Source organism: Lynx rufus, unplaced genomic scaffold (genome assembly GCF_022079265.1).
Source record: "Lynx rufus isolate CCGP_SWC_20201006 ecotype Redwood Valley unplaced genomic scaffold, mLynRuf1.p SCAF_2, whole genome shotgun sequence".
Lineage (NCBI taxonomy): Eukaryota > Metazoa > Chordata > Mammalia > Carnivora > Felidae > Lynx > Lynx rufus.
This window is the reverse complement of record NW_025814834.1, coordinates 182,255,279-182,272,999: the sequence shown is the minus strand read 5'-3', so window position 1 is coordinate 182,272,999 and position 17,721 is coordinate 182,255,279. Positions and strand designations below refer to the sequence as shown.

At 36.9% G+C, this 17,721-nt stretch overlaps 1 protein-coding gene across 3 annotated transcripts in view; it reads right to left on the bottom strand.

Annotated features, from left to right (window-relative positions):
• Positions 1-17,721, bottom strand: part of FAF1 (Fas associated factor 1) — a 520,107-nt gene that overhangs the window by 44,309 nt on the left and 458,077 nt on the right. For all 3 annotated transcript variants that reach the window (XM_047085885.1, XM_047085886.1, XM_047085887.1), the window contains 2 exons: positions 13,208-13,288; positions 12,141-12,218 (listed from right to left, as the gene is read on the bottom strand). In XM_047085885.1, coding sequence (XP_046941841.1) covers positions 12,141-12,218; positions 13,208-13,288 — 159 coding nt within the window. The remainder of the gene's footprint in view (positions 1-12,140; positions 12,219-13,207; positions 13,289-17,721) is intronic.

Genomic DNA, 17,721 nt, shown 5'->3' with positions numbered 1-17,721 from the left:
AGTGTATAGTGAAAGCTGTTTTTCTCTATGACTCTGAAGTCATTTTCTTTCTTGAGGCATTGGATAATACCATCTACCTTAAAGGGGATAATAAAAGATGGGAATTACAAACACGATATATGTGAAGTTCCTAGTGTGGTGTTGGATACATAGTAGGCTTTAGTGAATGGTTGCTTGGGTTGCACTGGTTAAATAGTCTTATATTCTTGTTTTTTATATGGGGGAACTGATAACCCAGAAATGGAGACATAAGAAATATAATTCAAAAATCAGAATAATAGGAAGTTAAACCAGTTACTCTTGCCTTTTCTCCTTTCCTTTCTTTTTTTCTTTGGCTAGCATGAGGGAATTTACTTAATATTGGTGTTCTGATCAGCAACCAGTTTCAGCTGAACATTTTCAAATATTAAGTTATTTTAGTAATATTGTCATTTATTAATAACCCAATGAATAGATAAACCTGTGTATATCAAAATTAAATTCCAGTTGTACTATGTCTATTACAGCATTCTCCATACTGTACCATAGTTATTTGTTTAATGTCTGGCTTTCTCACTAGCTTACAAGTTCCTTAAGAGTATGGAAAATGTCTTACTGCTTATTGCAAGAGTAGCATATAGCACAAAATATATGCTCAATATGTATTTGATAAGAGAAGGAATAAACTAACATGTTAACTGAAATGATACATGCGAAAGTACTTAGTATGGTGATAAGTACACAGCATGTGCTAAATAAATGCTAAAAGAATCTGAATCTCAGGGGCTCTACTCCTAGTAACCAAGAACTCATCACTCCTTTCTCTGAGGTATGACTCCCTCCAGCATCAACTTCCAGACTAATTTTCAACATACATGTTCCTTAAGGGCTACCCAAAAGTTGCTTGTAGGAATAAACCACCTCTGTGGATTAGAGTTATATATATTTTCTAAACTGTTAAATGGGATCATTTGACTATTTCTAACACTGTGATTCTTTAAAACTATGTCTTTTATGGCCGATGTTCATCACCACTTGCCATCAGGGAAATGCAAATCAAAACTACAATGAGATATCACCTCACACTGGTCAAGAATGGCTAAAATCAACAGTACAAGAAACAACAGGTGTTGGCGAGGATGTGGAAAAAAAGGAACCCTCTTTCACTGTTAGTGGGAATGCAAACTGGTGTGGCCACCTGCAAAACAATATGGAGGTTCCTAAAAAGTTAAAAATAGCACTACCCTATAATCCAGCAATTGCACTGTTGGGTATTTACCCAAAGAATACAACAACACTAATTCAAAGGGATACATACACCCCTATGTTTATACAGGAGCATTATTTACAATAGCCAAGATACGGAAGCAGCATACATGTCCATCAATTGATGAATGTATAAGGAAGATCTGGCATATATATACAATGGAATATTATTCAGCCATAAAAAGAATTAAATCCTGCCATTTGCAATGACATGGATGGAGCTAGATGGCATAATGCTAAGTGGAATAAGTCAGTCAGAGAAAGACAAATACCATATGATTTCACACATATGTGGAATTTAAGAAACAAATGAGCGAATGGAAAAAAATGAGAGGGAGAAAGAGACAAACCAAGAAACAGACTCTTAATTACAGAGAACAAACTGATGGTTACCAGAGGGGAGGTGGGTGGGGCGATGGGCTGAACAGGTGATGGGGATTAAGGAGTACACTTGTGATGAGCACCAGGTGATGCATGGAATTGAATGACTATATTGTATATCTGAAAATAATATAACACTGTGTGTTAATTGGAATTAAAATAAAAACTTAAAACTATGTCTTTGAGTTAAAAAAATATTTTTCCTGATTATAAAAGTAATATATAACCTTTGGAAAAAGAAAAATGTTACAATTAATTTCCAGATTCACCATCCAGAGATAGCCACTGCTACCATTTGATTTTTTAAACCATTAATTTTTTAAACCATTTTTTAAGTGTATAATTTAGTGGCATTAAGTATATTTACGTGTTGTATTACCATCACCACCATTTATTTCTAAAACTTTTCCATCATTCCACTCTCCATCAATTTTCCATGCATAGTTTTATATAAATATATATTTAAATCTTTTTTTAAACAAAATTTTAATCAGTGATATACTGTATAAAACTTTATGTTTTGTTCAAAGCCATATGTTCTGTCATTTTAAAGTTTTTTATTGAAATATGCTATGAAAAGGTACAATGTATATAGACAGTGTGCAATAGTATACAACTTGATAAATTTTCAAAAAGTGAACATACCCATATAACTGGCCATCAAAAGTCCTTTTGCCCCTTCCTGAAAATTATCTTTCTCAAAGTTAATCACTATCCTGACTGCTAACACTGCAGTTTAAAAAACTTTAACAATTAAATGCTATGTATGGTAGGAAACAGGCTTTGGGTATGACAGAGGTTCAAATCTTGACTCATAGGCATATAACAGTCTTTATGAACTTCAGTTACCCCATATAATAAATAGGGCCAATAATACCTTCCTCACAATTTTTTTTGTATAACATGTAGTAATGTTTGTAAAACATCTAGCAAGTGCTGACACATGGCCAGCACTCAATAAGTGCCTAGCATTGAACCTCACGCTGTAATACGGTGCTCAACAGATGACAGTTGTTGTTGTTGTTATCATTATCGTTATTATAATCCCTCTGCACCTACTTTAAATCAGAACTTAACGTGATATTTCCTGGTTTCTCCTCCTGTTCTTCCCTTTAATCCACCTGTATGCTTGCCTTCTATTTTGACATTTCCCTGCACACTATAACAACAGATGCTACATTATTGTCTGAACTCAACCAATTATACTACAGAAGAATAAACAACAGTAGCTCATTACCCCACTCATTGTGCAGACAATATCTGCTTCCTCAATGCACCTAGTCTCCAGGGCTTTTCCCCAGAATGAAAACAGACCTCAGATATCCCACACCAGTGGTCCCAATGTGGAAAACAATGAAGAGATATTAGGTAAGTTGGCAACCTTGGGATGTGAATACCCAAGTTTTACTGGCAAAAAAGAACAAACATACATCAGTAGCTAAGTTTCAAATATACTGGCTAAAAACAAAGGCCTCATATAAGTAAACACTGTTGTAAAACAATGACATAAAGGACACCTACACTTGAATAGCAGTCATAGTAAACACCATTGTTAAACTTCAATTTGATTTGCTCAACAAATATAATTTTTTATTTGCATTATTTTAGGTTTGTAACAAAACAAGGAAACCTAGTATAAGTTGGAAATATAAATTGATCTTGGACTTTTTGTTTGACTAAAAAATATGAATACTCAAAGCATTCACATTTGAAGGATGAGAAATGGGGACTTCTTTGAAGTGAAATTAGGAACTATAGATAGATACCCAGAAAAGACAGTTTCTATGCACTTACATTTTTTTAAACAGGAAAAATAATATATTCTTACACCAATCTCTTACAGTAGGAATCAAAGACTGACTTAATTTACATACACAACATGCATACATAAATACATGCATATGCACATTATCTTCTGGGCTTCTGAGTACCCGTCATACTCACATATACAACAGTTTATAGCTAGTTGAAAGAATTTGAAATAGGCTAAAGCTAACAGTCATTAATTCCGTAAATTCTTACTGAGCACTTTCTATATGCCAGCCATTGTTCTAAATGATAGGAAAATAGCAGTGAACAAAATAGATGAAAAAAATTCTGCTTATGTGGAAACTATATTTTAGTAGGGTGGAAGAAAGACAACAAATACACACATAAGAAAATGTATAGTTTGTCACAAAGTGATGAATGCTATGGAGAGAGTACAGGGAGGCTGGTAGGAGGGAGGGGTACAACTTTAAACTCTGTAAGCCTCAATAAGTAAAAACTGTAGGCCAGTAAGCAAAGGCCTAAAAGAGAGAGGGAGTCACATGGACATTTAGGTCAGAGAGAAGCATCGCAGGCAGTAATCACAGTAACTGTCAAGCCCTGGCGCCTGGCCTGACTGCAGAATAGCAAGGCAGCCAATGTGGCAGGAGCAGAAAGATCAGGGGGAGAAGGGGATGCAGTTGATTAGAGAGGAATCAAAGGAGAAGGGTGAGTAAGTCATACATGGCTTTGAGTAGCCCATGTAATAATTTTTTTCCTAATTTTAAAATTGGGGTATAACTGATATACAGTAAAAACCTGTCCTTCTAAGTGTATAATTTTGTGAGTTTTGGTAAATGCATATATTTATATAACCATCATCATCAATCAAGATAAAGAACAGTTCTATCACCCCCCCCCCAACACAGTTCCCCCATTCCTAGTCCCTGGCAACTTCTATTTTGTCTCCAGTTTTGTCTTTTCTAGAATGTTACATAAATATAGTCATAAATATCATATAAATGGCTTTCTTCATTCAGTGTAATGCATTTGAAATTCATTCATGTTGTTGACTATATTGTAGTTCATTCTTTTATTGTTGAGTGGTATTCCATCGAATATACCAGTGTGATTACTCCTTCTTCAGTTGGTTGACACTTAGTTAACTTCCAGTTTTTGGTGACTAAAATACAGCTACTATAAACATTAACTACAGATTTTTCTGTGAACATAAATTTTACTGTTACTTGTATTTTACCTGTGTAAATACCTAGGCGTCTGACTGTTGGGTCACATGGTATGTGTATCTTTAACTTTATTTTATTTTAATGTTTATTTATTTTTGAGACAGAGACAGAGCATAAGCGGGGGAGGGGCAGAGAGAGAGAGAGGGAGACACAGAATCCGAAGCAGGCTCCAGGCTCTGAGCTGTCAGCACAGGGCCCGACACAGGGCTCGAACTCATGGACCATGAGATCATGACCTGAGCTGAAGTCGGAGGCTCAACCGACTGAGCCACCCAGGCACCAGGTTAAGTATCTCTTTAAATATTTTGTCCATTTTATTATTGAATGTTGAGAATTCATTATGCATTCTGGACAGTAGATATATGATTTTCTTTTAGTCTGTGGCTTGTCTTTTCAGTGTCTTTTGAACGGTATAAGTTTTTTTTTTTTAATTAATGTTTGCTTATTTATTTTGAGGGAGAGAGGAAGAGAGTGAGTGCAGGGTGATGGCGGGGGTGGGGGGGCAGAGAGAGAATCCCATGAACCAGGAGACCACAACCTGAGCCGCAATCAAGAGTCACATGCTTAATCAAGTGGGCCACCAAGGTGCCCTGTGATCAGCAGGGGTTCTTAATTTTGATTTGGTATAATTTAGATACTTGTTATTTTACGGATTGTGCCTTTGGTGTCAGATCTAAGAAATCTTGGCTTAACTCAAGATCATGAGATTTTTCTCCAATGTTTTCTTTGAGGACTTTAACAGTGTTAGGTCTATGACTTGTTTTTTGTGTATGATGCAAGAAATGGACTGGGAGGTTTTTTTTTTTTATTGTTTGGTGTTTTTACATTTTTTTGCATATGCATACTCAACTGTCACAGCATTATTTGTTGAACAGATTATTATTTTTTTCATTGAATTGTCTTTGCACCTTTGTCAAAATCAATTGATCATATGTGTAAATCTATTTCTGGACTATTCTGTTTCACTGAACTGTGGGTCTATCCTTCTGCCAGTTCCCACAATGTCTTAAATATGCTGTCTTGAACTCTGGTAGAGTCAATCTTCCAACTTTGTTCTTCTTTTTCAAAATTGTTTTGGCTTTTCCAGTTCGATTGCCTTTTCATAGAAATTTTAGAATCACTTCATCAATTTCTTTTTTAAAAATCCTGCATACGCTTAGAATCACTGTAAAGATTTAACTTGTATTTTGAAATATGAAGCCATCTGGGTCTTGAAGTGACATGATGTACCAATTGTGTTTAAAAGGACTTATTAAAAGACATATAGGGAAGGCAAAAATGGAGGCATCAAGTCAAGTTGGAAGGTTACTAAAGTAACCCAGGTAACAGATAATGGTGGCTTGCATGAGAATGGTAGTGGTGGTATAGGTACGTAGCATTGGAGTTGTGCATATATTTTGAAGGTAAAGCCAAAAGGATTTGCTCATTAAATATGGCATGAAAGAGACAAGTCAAGGATAATTCTAAGGTTTTTGGTTCAAACAACTAGAAGATTTTCCACTTATTAAGATAGGGAAGACTGCAGGAGGAGTAAGTTTGGGTGGGGAGGATAAGATCAGTTGTTCCACTTAAGACATATTAAGTTTGTAATGTTATTAGACATCTATGTGGAGATGATGGGCTAGTAATTAGATATTCAAGTCTGGAGTTCAGGGAAAGGGAGGACCTGGAGATTTAAATTTGGATGCCAAGTGTACAGACAGTATTTAAAGTCATGATACTGATGTGATCAAAGGAACAGAACGGATCCTATATGAGAACAATTGGTCTGACCCAATTCTGCAACCATTCTCTGTTCTGGCAACCAATCATCCATCTAGAGAATATCGACTGCTTATAACAAATATAGTCTTACTGCTGGATAAAGTAAATCGAGGCAAACAGTCATGACCAAAATTGAGATATATGAATTTTGGGCTGCTTTTGGGATATGAGGAACAGTCTGTAGGTTGGTAATTGGATACTGTGAAACTAGAATTTCTAGTCTATTTTAATGGTTCATGAAGACAATGGCAGAATACTTCAAATTGAAACTAATAAATTGTGGTCTCTATAGTTATAATAAGGTGAATTCATGTATTGGCACCTACCTTATTAAGTTGTTAACAGAGATTCAATAAGATCATGTCTGTAAAGTGCTAAGCACAGGGTTTAGCACTTATTAATTGCTTAATAGCTACTGATGATGATGATAGTAGGGATGATTACCTTTGTGGCTCATGTAGTGGTGTTATTTTTGTGGGACAAGAAGCAACTTACATAAGATAAAAATACAAATTATAAGGAACAGTTTGACTTTAATAGTCTACTCATGTTCCCACTTTCATTCTTCCAATGTAGTATAACAGGTAGCAAGTATACCAGTAGGAGCTCTGGTTCTGCTTTTACCAGGCAAATGTTTGCTAAGAATTTTAAAATAGGCTTTTTAGGGGTGTCTGGGTGGCTCAGTTGGTTGAGCATCTGACTCTTGATCAGCTCAGGTCATGATCTCATGGTTCATGGGATCGAGCCCTGTGTTGGGATCTGTGCTGAGTGTGGAGCCTGCCTAAGATTCTCATTCTCTCTTACCCCCCACCCTGCCCCTCTCCCCTGCTCATGATCTCTCTTTCTGAAATACAAATAAATAAGTAAATAAAATGGGCTTTTAAATCCTGCTATGATCTGATTTCTTCATCTGTAAGATGGTAATGATACTCAAGTGAGTTTTGTAGGATGGTTATAAAGAGCAGATCAGAAAACTAAAGGGAAGTACCAAGGCTTCTAATTCCATGTTCTTCTGTTCTCTCATTTAATGGTCTTTTAAGATTAGAGTAGGCACCAAGATGTAAAAGAAAACAACTTTGGGGGCGCCTGGCTGACTCAGTCAGTAGAGCATGAAACTCCTGATCTTAGAGTTGTGAGTTCAAACTCCACGTTGGGTACAGAGATTACTTAAATAAACTCAAAAACAAAACAAAACAAAACAAAAAACCCCACCAACACCAGAAAACAACTTTGGGGAGATAGGCAAAACTTAACCAGCAGCAAAAGGGAATAGCTTTGTGCCTATTCTCTCTCACCCATGATTCTCCAAAACTTGGCTCTTTTAACCTTATCTAATTATTAGACAGTGTTCTAAATTTGTCCATTTACTGTTCCCTGAAGAAGCCCTGTGTCTTTCTCTCTTTATTCATATTACCTAGCCCATGCCCTACCCTTTCCCATACATTCACCATCCACCTATTCATGACTCCATCCAAAAAGCTCCTCCACTTCATCTTTAACCATAAAGCCATGTTCCCTCTGTGAAATCTTTTTTATTGCTTTCCTAGTCAGAAATCATCCTCTTCTAAATATTTTTAATACTCTGTGCTATTTTAATGATTTTTATAATGTATAGTATCTTTTCCTATAATTATTTTGTATTCATCTACCCTCCTGTATTAGTGAGCTCCCTGAGGGCAGGGGCTAGGTCTCATACATGCCGCAGCACCCGATTTAGTGATTTGCACAAAGGAGATTAACAAATATTTGCTGAATACTGACTGATTAAAAGACCTGAGAGTCAAAAATCTTAGCTGAAACCTTTTCTACTAACCAAAAACTTGGTGGCAAAATTCAATACTTAGAAAAGATTTCTTAAAGAATATGTAGCTCATACATTTCTCTAGTAACTATAAAATCTGTCCTTTAAGCTGGACCACCAAAAAATATATTATTTGGGTCCTGCAGAGATGCTCTTAGTAAACTGTGCTTTGGCCTTATGCTTTCAAATTATATAAAGCTGTAAGAAGCTGTTATATAGAACTTGCTTTTGCTATTATAGCTGTAGCTATAGTATTCACCATATTGCAGTTCCCCCCTTCCCCCCTTTTTTTCTTTTTTGAGAGAGTGAGACAGGGTACAAGCAAGTGAGTGGCAGAGGGGGAGAAAGGCACAGAAAGAGAGAGGGAGAGAAAAGCAGAGCTTATCCGAAGTGGGGCTTGTGTTTACCCGAAGTGGGGCTCGTGCTCACCTGATGCAGGACTTGAGCTCACCCAATGCAGGGCTTGAGCTCACCCAAAGTGGGGCTTGAGCTCACCCAAAGTGAGGTTGGAGCTCACCTGAAGCAGGACTGGAGCTCACCCGATGTGGGACTTGAACCATGAATGGTGAGATCATGACCTGAGCCGGTCAGATGCTTAATGACTGAACCACCCAGGCGCCCCTCTTCTTTTTTTTTAAAACATTTTTTTAAGTTTATTTATTTTTGAGGTGGGGGGAGGGGCAGGGAGAGATGGGGAGAGAATCCGAAGCAGGCTCTGTGCTATCAGCACACAGCCAAATGTGGGGCTCAATCCCACGAACCGTGAGACCATGACCTGAGCCAAAATCAAGAGTTGGATGCTTAACTGACAGAGCCACCCAGGTGTCCCTGCACAGTTTCCTCTTGAAGGAAATCATAAGAAGCATTGTTCTAAGGTCTTAGTGCTTGAAAAATCTGGGCATCTTTTGATAAACTGGTCTTTATCTGATGTAATAGATTAAGTGAAACTTGTAAACAATCATTTTAGCCCAAGAAAAGCACCGAACAAATTTTGTGGTTCATCCTGAGCAGGTGGGTATGCTGGATTGTCTGTTGTCAAAATGTTAATCTTACTTTTGGCTTTATTTTCCTTTGTCCTGATTATTGTATCTTTTCTTTCTTCCTTAATCCATTTGAATTGCACATACTTATGTAAAATACTTGAAACTCATTTTGGAAGGAACACGTAAAATATATAAATTGGTAAAATATGGGAGGTTTTTTTTGTCCTTTGAGAATAGCTTTAGAGCCTTTCTCCTTATCATGGTCAAAGACCAGATAAGAATGTCTTCCTAGATTTTGCTGATTTCACTACAACAGTTACCACACAGCAAAATGAGACCAACTACTAAGGAATTTCACTGTAACCAAGGTGATTTGACTATTTAATACTTCATCTTTCCAAAAGATTTTGAAATACTAGAGATAATTAAAATAATAAAACCATTCTTGTTTCTCAATACAATTATACAGGTTAGGATTTCTGGTTAGAAGGAGAGGCAGTATTACTGTAAAAAGTCAGGTGACTGGGCTTCTAGTCCAGATTATGTGTCCAACCAGTTTGGTGACCATAGGGAAACTGTATAATCTTCCTGGGTCTCAGTTTCTTTAGAGGTTGCACAATAAAACCACCTTTCCCAACGAGTTGTTTGCTGTACATGAGTGTGCTGAAATATGTTAATTGGTGCTCCATGAAAAAAAAGGGTCAAATAAATTTGGATAAGACTTAAGTAAATTCAGATACACAGAAGATAAAGAGTTCCTTAATGGTGGGGTTTATAAGAGCCTTTAACTGTGACTCTCTGGGGGAGGGTGGGTAAAGTATGGAGTATTACCTGAACTTGTGTTTTTTGGGAGTACACTCATGGATAAGTGCAATAATGACTAGTTGCAAAAGAGAGTGTTCCACCCTCTCACATACTTGTAGCCAGAACATAGATATTGAAGTATGTAAAGGATGTTTATGGGGTCTTCTGTGAGAGGACAGGCTTTATCTACATTGGGAGAGAGAACAGATTTTAGCGTGGGGTAAATAAGATAAATCATCCGAAGAAAGTACATGTACTACTAAGCTCTAGATCCAGAACATGTGGTTAATTGTGTACACCTGACCTTTAGCAAGTATATGGTTTTAAGATATACTATTGTGAGAGTGTGTGCACTGTGAAAGAGCATCAAAAATGAGAGTCCTAAATTTTCAAACTATGTTTCTTGAAATAGCCTAAAAGCATAGTGACAAATCTGTTTCTTAACTTCTGTGAAACACTGCAAACATGATTCCTATAGACACATGCAATGATGTATGACTTTGTATTGGAATGAAGTAAGTGAAACATCATGAGCTTTGGAGTCATAAAGACTTGGTGAGAATCTCAGCTATATTTCAATTTCTTTTTTTTTTAATGCACGAACAGGAAAGGGGCAGAGAGAGAGGGAGAGAGAGAATCCCAAGCAGGCTTTGCTCTGTCAGCACAGAGCCTGGTGCAGGGCTTGAACTTCTGAACCATGAGATCATGACCTAAGCTGAAATCAAGAGTCAGACGTTTAACTGACTGAGCCACCCAGGCATTGCAGCTTTTCCATTTCTTTGTGTGACTTCTCAAAGAGCTTTAGTTTTCTCATTTGTAAAGAAAAATCTCTAAGCTTGTAGCTTATTTTAATGGTCAATGAGTAAGCATATGTAAGGCCGCTAGAAAAGTATTTGATACACGGAAGATGCTCAATAAATCTACCTTCCATTATTGAGAGTTTTCAGTGTACAGAGACTAGGGTTTGGCAGACATCGTATTTTGCATGTATGTGATAGGCACTCAATAATGTGTTTGAATATGAATAAACTTTGATTTCCAAACAGTGAAAGATTACACATCTTTTAAGACGTGGCTTGAATATCACTTCTTCTATAGTGTAGTCTGATTCTCAAAGCTGTGAAAGATTTTACTTTGCTAATGAACTCTCTAAGTATACTTCTATGTTATTTAGCATGGTTTTCCCTTGATTTGCTGTTCCTTGTAGACATGTCGTATCTTCCCTACCAGATGCAATTTCTTGTAGAAACTGTTTTATTATCTTTTGTTTCTCTTTCAGTGCTTAGCATAATTCTTGTTCAAAAAACATTTATTGAATAAGTATGAAGTGACATCCTCTGACCAGGAACGATGACTAATGGAGTTTTCCTTAGCCCAAGTTAGAGCCTTCCAGGCCTTTCCATCACTTGTTAGATGACTTCTTTTTATAAGTAAATCTTGCTGTTAATCCCATGTCTAGAAAAAGTTTCAAAAGTCCTTCTTTGTGAACCCATCCTAGGAAATCATTTGATATCCCTTCCTTCTCTTTGTTCCCACTGCACTGTAGGCACATCTCTATTATAGCTTTTACACATAGTTTTGTAATTCTATTTTTACAAGACTATGAGCTCCTGGTGGGGATGACCCATGTCTCTATCCCTAGTCCTGATCAGATTTTGGGCATGTACTAAGTATTCAAAAAATATTTGCAAGACGAGTAAGTGAAAAATTCTCTATATTGTTATGAATATGACAGGAACTTGGGAAGAGGGGAATAAGCCATGCTAAATGGATTTCCCATATTTAGGGGCCCAATGAAGATATCACAGAAGTAACTCACAGTGTCTTTTGGTGGGGAAAGTGAAGACTGGGAAGGGGGCCGAAAATACAGTTTTGTATTCTTGGGGTGAGACAATATCCAGGAAGGATGGGAGCATTTGTCATGTAAAAAAAGGAAAAGGAATTTCTTGAAAAGAACAGAAAAGCATGAAACTAGTATAAGGTCAAGTTTTCTAAGAGTTCCATACAATAGAGCAGGAATGATTCTTTCAAGGAAAGGTTAGGTCTTCCATACTGAAATGGGTCTGGGGAAAGTGGAAAGACGTTATAAGAAATATTAATATCTTCAATATCAAATGCAGTGAAAATAAACCTAGCTTTTGAATAACTTTACTTGAAATTATCCCCTACCTCACGTTCCTCTTCTTGTTCTTTGCGAATCTGCTCCAAACGAAACTGTTCTGCCATCTCTCTCTCATGAGCTTCCCTCTGTCAATAAAAGAGAAAGGGAGCCAGCACTCAATAAACACTGGTTTACTTAAAAAGGCGGGGGATGGAGGGGGAAGAGAGCTCACGCCTAGCACCGTCATAATAGAAATGTTTCTCTCTGGAACAAGAGTGGAAATGGAAGGAACAATAAAGTATAGTTCTCTGATCATGTTGAGTACCCATATAAACACCTGTTCAGCTCTGGGAGTGTGGCATTCAAGATTCTTCGGAAGACCTTTCTCTGGTCTTCTTTTCTGGTCTTTTCTGCTATCTCTCCTATACCCAAATATCAGACTCTATCTGCATTAGCTTCTATCACGCACCCATGCTTTCTGGCTCCTTGCTGCTAGCATATACCACCTCTTGTCTCCTACCCTTTTTCTCTATTCAGTTCACATTTTTAACCCCTTCCATGAAACTCTCCCTAAGCAGATTTCCACTTATTAGCTCTCTAAAAAAAGCTAGAAAAAAACTTTCCACTGAAACTCTTGTTCCCTAATCTCTCACAGAACTCAGTGCTTCCCTTATGACTTTTATGATCCTTGCTAAGTATTATAGCTAACTATGTTCTTGAGTTAATCTATTCTACACCACATTGTGAGTCTTTTGAGGGTAGAAATTGTGGCTTATTTTCTTTTCCCTCCTTCAAACTCAGTACAGAAGCAGGTACTCAAGAAGTATTAAATAAATCAGTGGTTTAAACATTGCTGAGTTTTTACTACAGACTGGTTAAAAAACAAGTAAAATAAATATTAGGCCTATTTTTGTTTTCATTTTTCATGAGTGTTAAAAAACTTTGTGTTGTCAAAATGAATCATGCTTCAAAAGCCACGGGTAGAATTATATTCTGTTAACTGAATCTAGCTTTCTCCATTGCAAATCTAACATTCTTATGGATTAAGATGATAAAAGGGCTGGCACTTAAATAAATAATAAAAGACTATTTAGGATTGAATTCTTTGTCTCAGAAGCCCCTTGACCAAACCTACCTTGGCTCTGTCAGCCTCAAGTGAAAGGCGATAGGCCTCATCTTGCTCTCTTTTCACATTTTCTCTGGCTTCACGTTCATCCTTAAAAGAAAGGAAAAGATTCAAATGTCTTTTACCATATTACTTTTTTTTATAGAAGAAAACAATGATGATCATCTTGTCTTAGTCCTGTGTAAATTTATTAGAATTAAATAAGGCACTTTAAAGTGTATAGGATAGAAATAAGCAAACAAGAAGAATAGCACAGTAGATGGTGAAATAAGAATGATTAGGCCTAGCTCTACCACTTATAAACTGTGTGACCTTGAGCAAGTTATCTAACCTCTCTGGATCTCAGTTTCTTCAATTATAAAATAGAAATAGCATTTGTTTCATAGGGTTGTTGCGAGACTCAAATATAATAACATACAAACGGTCTTGCAAAGCACTTGACATTTCATTTTCACAATGATTAGTTCCCTTCCCCTTTTCTCCTGATTTTTTAAAGATAAACTTGGCGTTGTCACCACTGAGGCTAAGGACTGGGAGAGAATAAAGGACTAGAAAGTAATCCTCTGGTCAGCATGAGAAGAAGCTGAAAGCAAAATACCCTGGTTAACTACAGTCCACACTACACCACTAAAGCTTGGTTATCGAACTCAGTGCTTCCAACAACATTCACACTCATCAAGTGTGGATGACTTAAGCAGTTATCCAAGTTGAAGCTCCTTTAAAACATTTTTAGCTTCTGAAGTGATTGTGCATCTGCCTACATTTAAATTACTTCATATGAAATTAAAAGTTAATTCAACTACCAGAATTTCTACATGTACTTAAATTTAATAAATACCCACACCTGTTGACATTAGAATATAGGTTCCCTTTTTGGCCATTCTGTGTCATAGCTGAATGAATCATATAAAGTCACCAATATTGAATGTTTTTGACCTCTAAAAATGGAAATCTCATATGGTTGAACTTAATACTTTCTAATGTTTTGTCTTCCCAATTCAATATATACTTAGGTGCTCTCACCGATACCCATTTAAGACTGGCCTTCTCTCTGAAGCCTCAATCTCCTTTTAGTTTCAATGATTCAGCTAATTCCAAAATCTCTGATATAAATAGTAACATTTCACTGATTCCCAATCTTTTAAATAAAAAATTTGAAATAATTATAAGTTGCTGGCTAAAGCTAATTGCTATACTATCTATGATGAAAGGGTATGCTAGGTGATTTATATCAGGAACAATATTTAACCTGAGAGATCACTCAGGCTGTGAAGCATTCAGGGATAATTTACATGTCATATAATATTACACATGAATAAAAATGGGTTTTAAACACTTCCACTTGGAGACTTGTACTAAGCAATTAGTATTCATATTTTAGAGAAACAGCATACATCTTTAAATATATTTTCACTAATTCCAGCTGGGTATTTCCCACTTTGGTATATATACTAGGTTTTACTATGACCAGATACAATCAGCCCGATAATTATATTTTGCGCATTTCTGTTTATATCAGCATTTCCCTAATTCATTACTCTGTGAACTCCTCCTCCACTCCATATCCAAGTTTGTACACAGTGGCCACTTAATAGTTCATTTAGCCAAGGCTGATCTATATTTGATACATAATGTCTTTATTTTATAAGTCACTGAGGAGAGGTAATGGGAAGATTAGCAGATCTGTATTCAAATCCAATCCTGGCCAGTAGCAAGCTATGTGTTTTTGCTTCTGTCTCTCTTTCCCGTTATTTATTATATTAAAAGATTGAATTTCTAAGGCTTTTATGCCTCTGTGGACAAGTCTACCTTTCAGAAATCCCCAATATACTTAATATAACCTACGGGAGTAACTTATCTTTCTATATTTCAAATGGGGAAATACTTAAGATATTTAAATTTTTAATTTTACATTACTTTCTTGATCCCACTCCTCTAGTTTAGGTTTCTCTTGTAACATTCTGTACTGTCCCTTTAAAACCTTTATCACAATGACAATTAATTATCATATAATCATTTCCTTAATGTGAGATCCCCCCATGGCACTGTAAGCATCATAAAGGCAGGGTCCTTATCTATATTACACACCTCTATATTCCAAGGGTTTCACACATTGTGTAGTTTTTGGGAGGTGTTTAATAAGCATCTGTTGAATAAATAAACTATCTTTCCAGGCACAAAATATTTATTGTCTGCAGTAAAAATTAAGGAGGAAGAGAATAGCTTAACAAAAATGCAACCCTACCTGACTCAATGAAATCAACTAGCTGGGCAGAAATGACCTATTATGACACTATGTACAGACAACAAAGGGACCTTCTAAAAGCTACCACAGCTGGAAGCCCTTTGAGCACAAATATAGTTGGTAATAAAAGCATTCTAAGTAAACAGCTCTGTTTTTTTTTTTTATTTATTTATTTTTTTTGAGACAGAGAGAGACAGAGCATGAACGGGGGAGGGGCAGAGAGAGAGGGAGACACAGAATCGGAAACAGGCTCCAGGCTCTGAGCCATCAGCCCAGAGCCCGACGCGGGGCTCGAACTCCCGGACCGCGAGATCGTGACCTGGCTGAAGTCGGACGCTTAACCGACTGCGCCACCCAGGCGCCCCAACAGCTCTGTTTTAAAACAGACTGTTGCAGATATGAAAGGCCATTAAATATAGGGATCTCTGCCACAAAATGTGGCACCTGTTATGAGAGGACTTCCTGCACCAGCTAACTTGCTTCCTTCTCTTCCCTGTACCCTCCTTTTCATATTAGGCATCACATCAGCACTGAGGATGCAGATGCAGGCCATAGTTTAATAGGGGAAGACACAGATAATCTTGCTTGCTTGGATCACCTTCATCATTTTTTTGTGAAGAGTTCGGTGTTCAAGTTTTGCATTATTTTACTTTTATTCCTTAAATAATGTCACTCTCTTTCTACCTGGAATAGTTCTGCTCCATTAGCTCTATCATTAAAAATCCTACCAGCTTTTTATAGAAATATAAGAGGGCGCCTGGGGGCTCAGTTGGTTAAGTGTCTGACTTCAGCTCAGATCATGATCTTATGGTTTGTGAGTTTGAGCCCCGCATCAGGCTTTGTGCTGACAGCTCAGAGCCTGCAACCTGCTTTGGATCCTGTGTTTCCCTTTCTCTCTGTGCCCCCTCCCCTGCTTGTGCTCTGTCTTTCTCTGTTTCTTTAAAATGAATAAACATTAAAAAAATTACCAAAAAAAAAAAAAAGAAATGTAAGAGAACAACATATACAAAAGAGCCACTATATAGATGGAGAAACTAAAATCACATGAGGATAGAGGATTCATACAAGACTACCCATTAAGTCAGTGGCAGAACTTAGACTTGAATCCAGGTCTCCTGACAGCTTTTTCTCTCCTGTCTGTTACAAACCAATGCTCTTTTCCTTGCTCACAGCCCTCCTGGACTATCAGACAGAAAGGCCAGATCAGGCATGTGGCTCAGCATGAATTTTTCTAAACTTATCATGGTCAGAACTTCTTACGTGTTTGGTAGTTGCTTGTGAATAGCTATCATTTCTTCTTTTCTGTCTTATGGATCTTATACTTGCTTCTCTAACTGCCCTGTTCACTATCATCTCCAATTTGGAGGTTTAAAGAACACTGCTTAGGCATCTCCCCCATATTATTCTATATGATTAGATTTTTTAAAGGAAAATTCCAGGTGTGATTAACATTTCATGCACTAATTTGTTCTCATATCTATACATGCGCCTCCTGGAACTTCTCCTCTACCCTACAAATATAGTCCTTGTGGAGACTCCCTGTACTAAATCTGAGTGGGCACATTGCACAAAGTGACGAGAAATACATGTATATTGTGTGGAAGTAGAACAGCTGGTTCAGGAACTGGTTTCAGGTGCTGCTTGGGCTAGAGCTTGGGCTACTGGGTATTAAAATACTCTTTATCACACCAAAATGTGAAGTGGGATTGCTCAGAACTAAGTGATAGCCTCCACTGAAGCCTTTCATCTACAGCATACTTGTCAGTGCTCTCATACTGCTTTGTGCTACACTCATTTGTATGTTTTTTTACTGTTTCCTACCTCAGCTGTTAAGCTCCCAGAGGGAAAAGACTCCATTTGATATGTCTTTGTATTTCCTATGGCATCTAGCATACTATCTTACATATGGCAAGCATTAAATACACATTTGTTAGATGAATGAATGGAATTACCAGTGCTCAAACAGTTATACACCTCAAGTTCTGGAGTCTCTAAGTATTCTTCAAACTAGTAATTTTTATTTACATGTATTTTTTTTATTCTGAGTAATAGGGTGACTTGTTAAGAAGTACAAGAGTTAGAATTTAAACCTATGTTTAAAAGATTTAAAAACCTTTCTCACCCCAAAGCCTTTGTTTTTTTCCCACTGTGTCAGACTAGGTGGCTTGGTATAGTTCTCTGAGACAGTAGCCATTGAGTCAGACTTCCCTATAAACCATTAAAAATAATGAAAACATTCTGAGCTGTCAAATGGTTCCTAAATGAGCTACTTAACCTG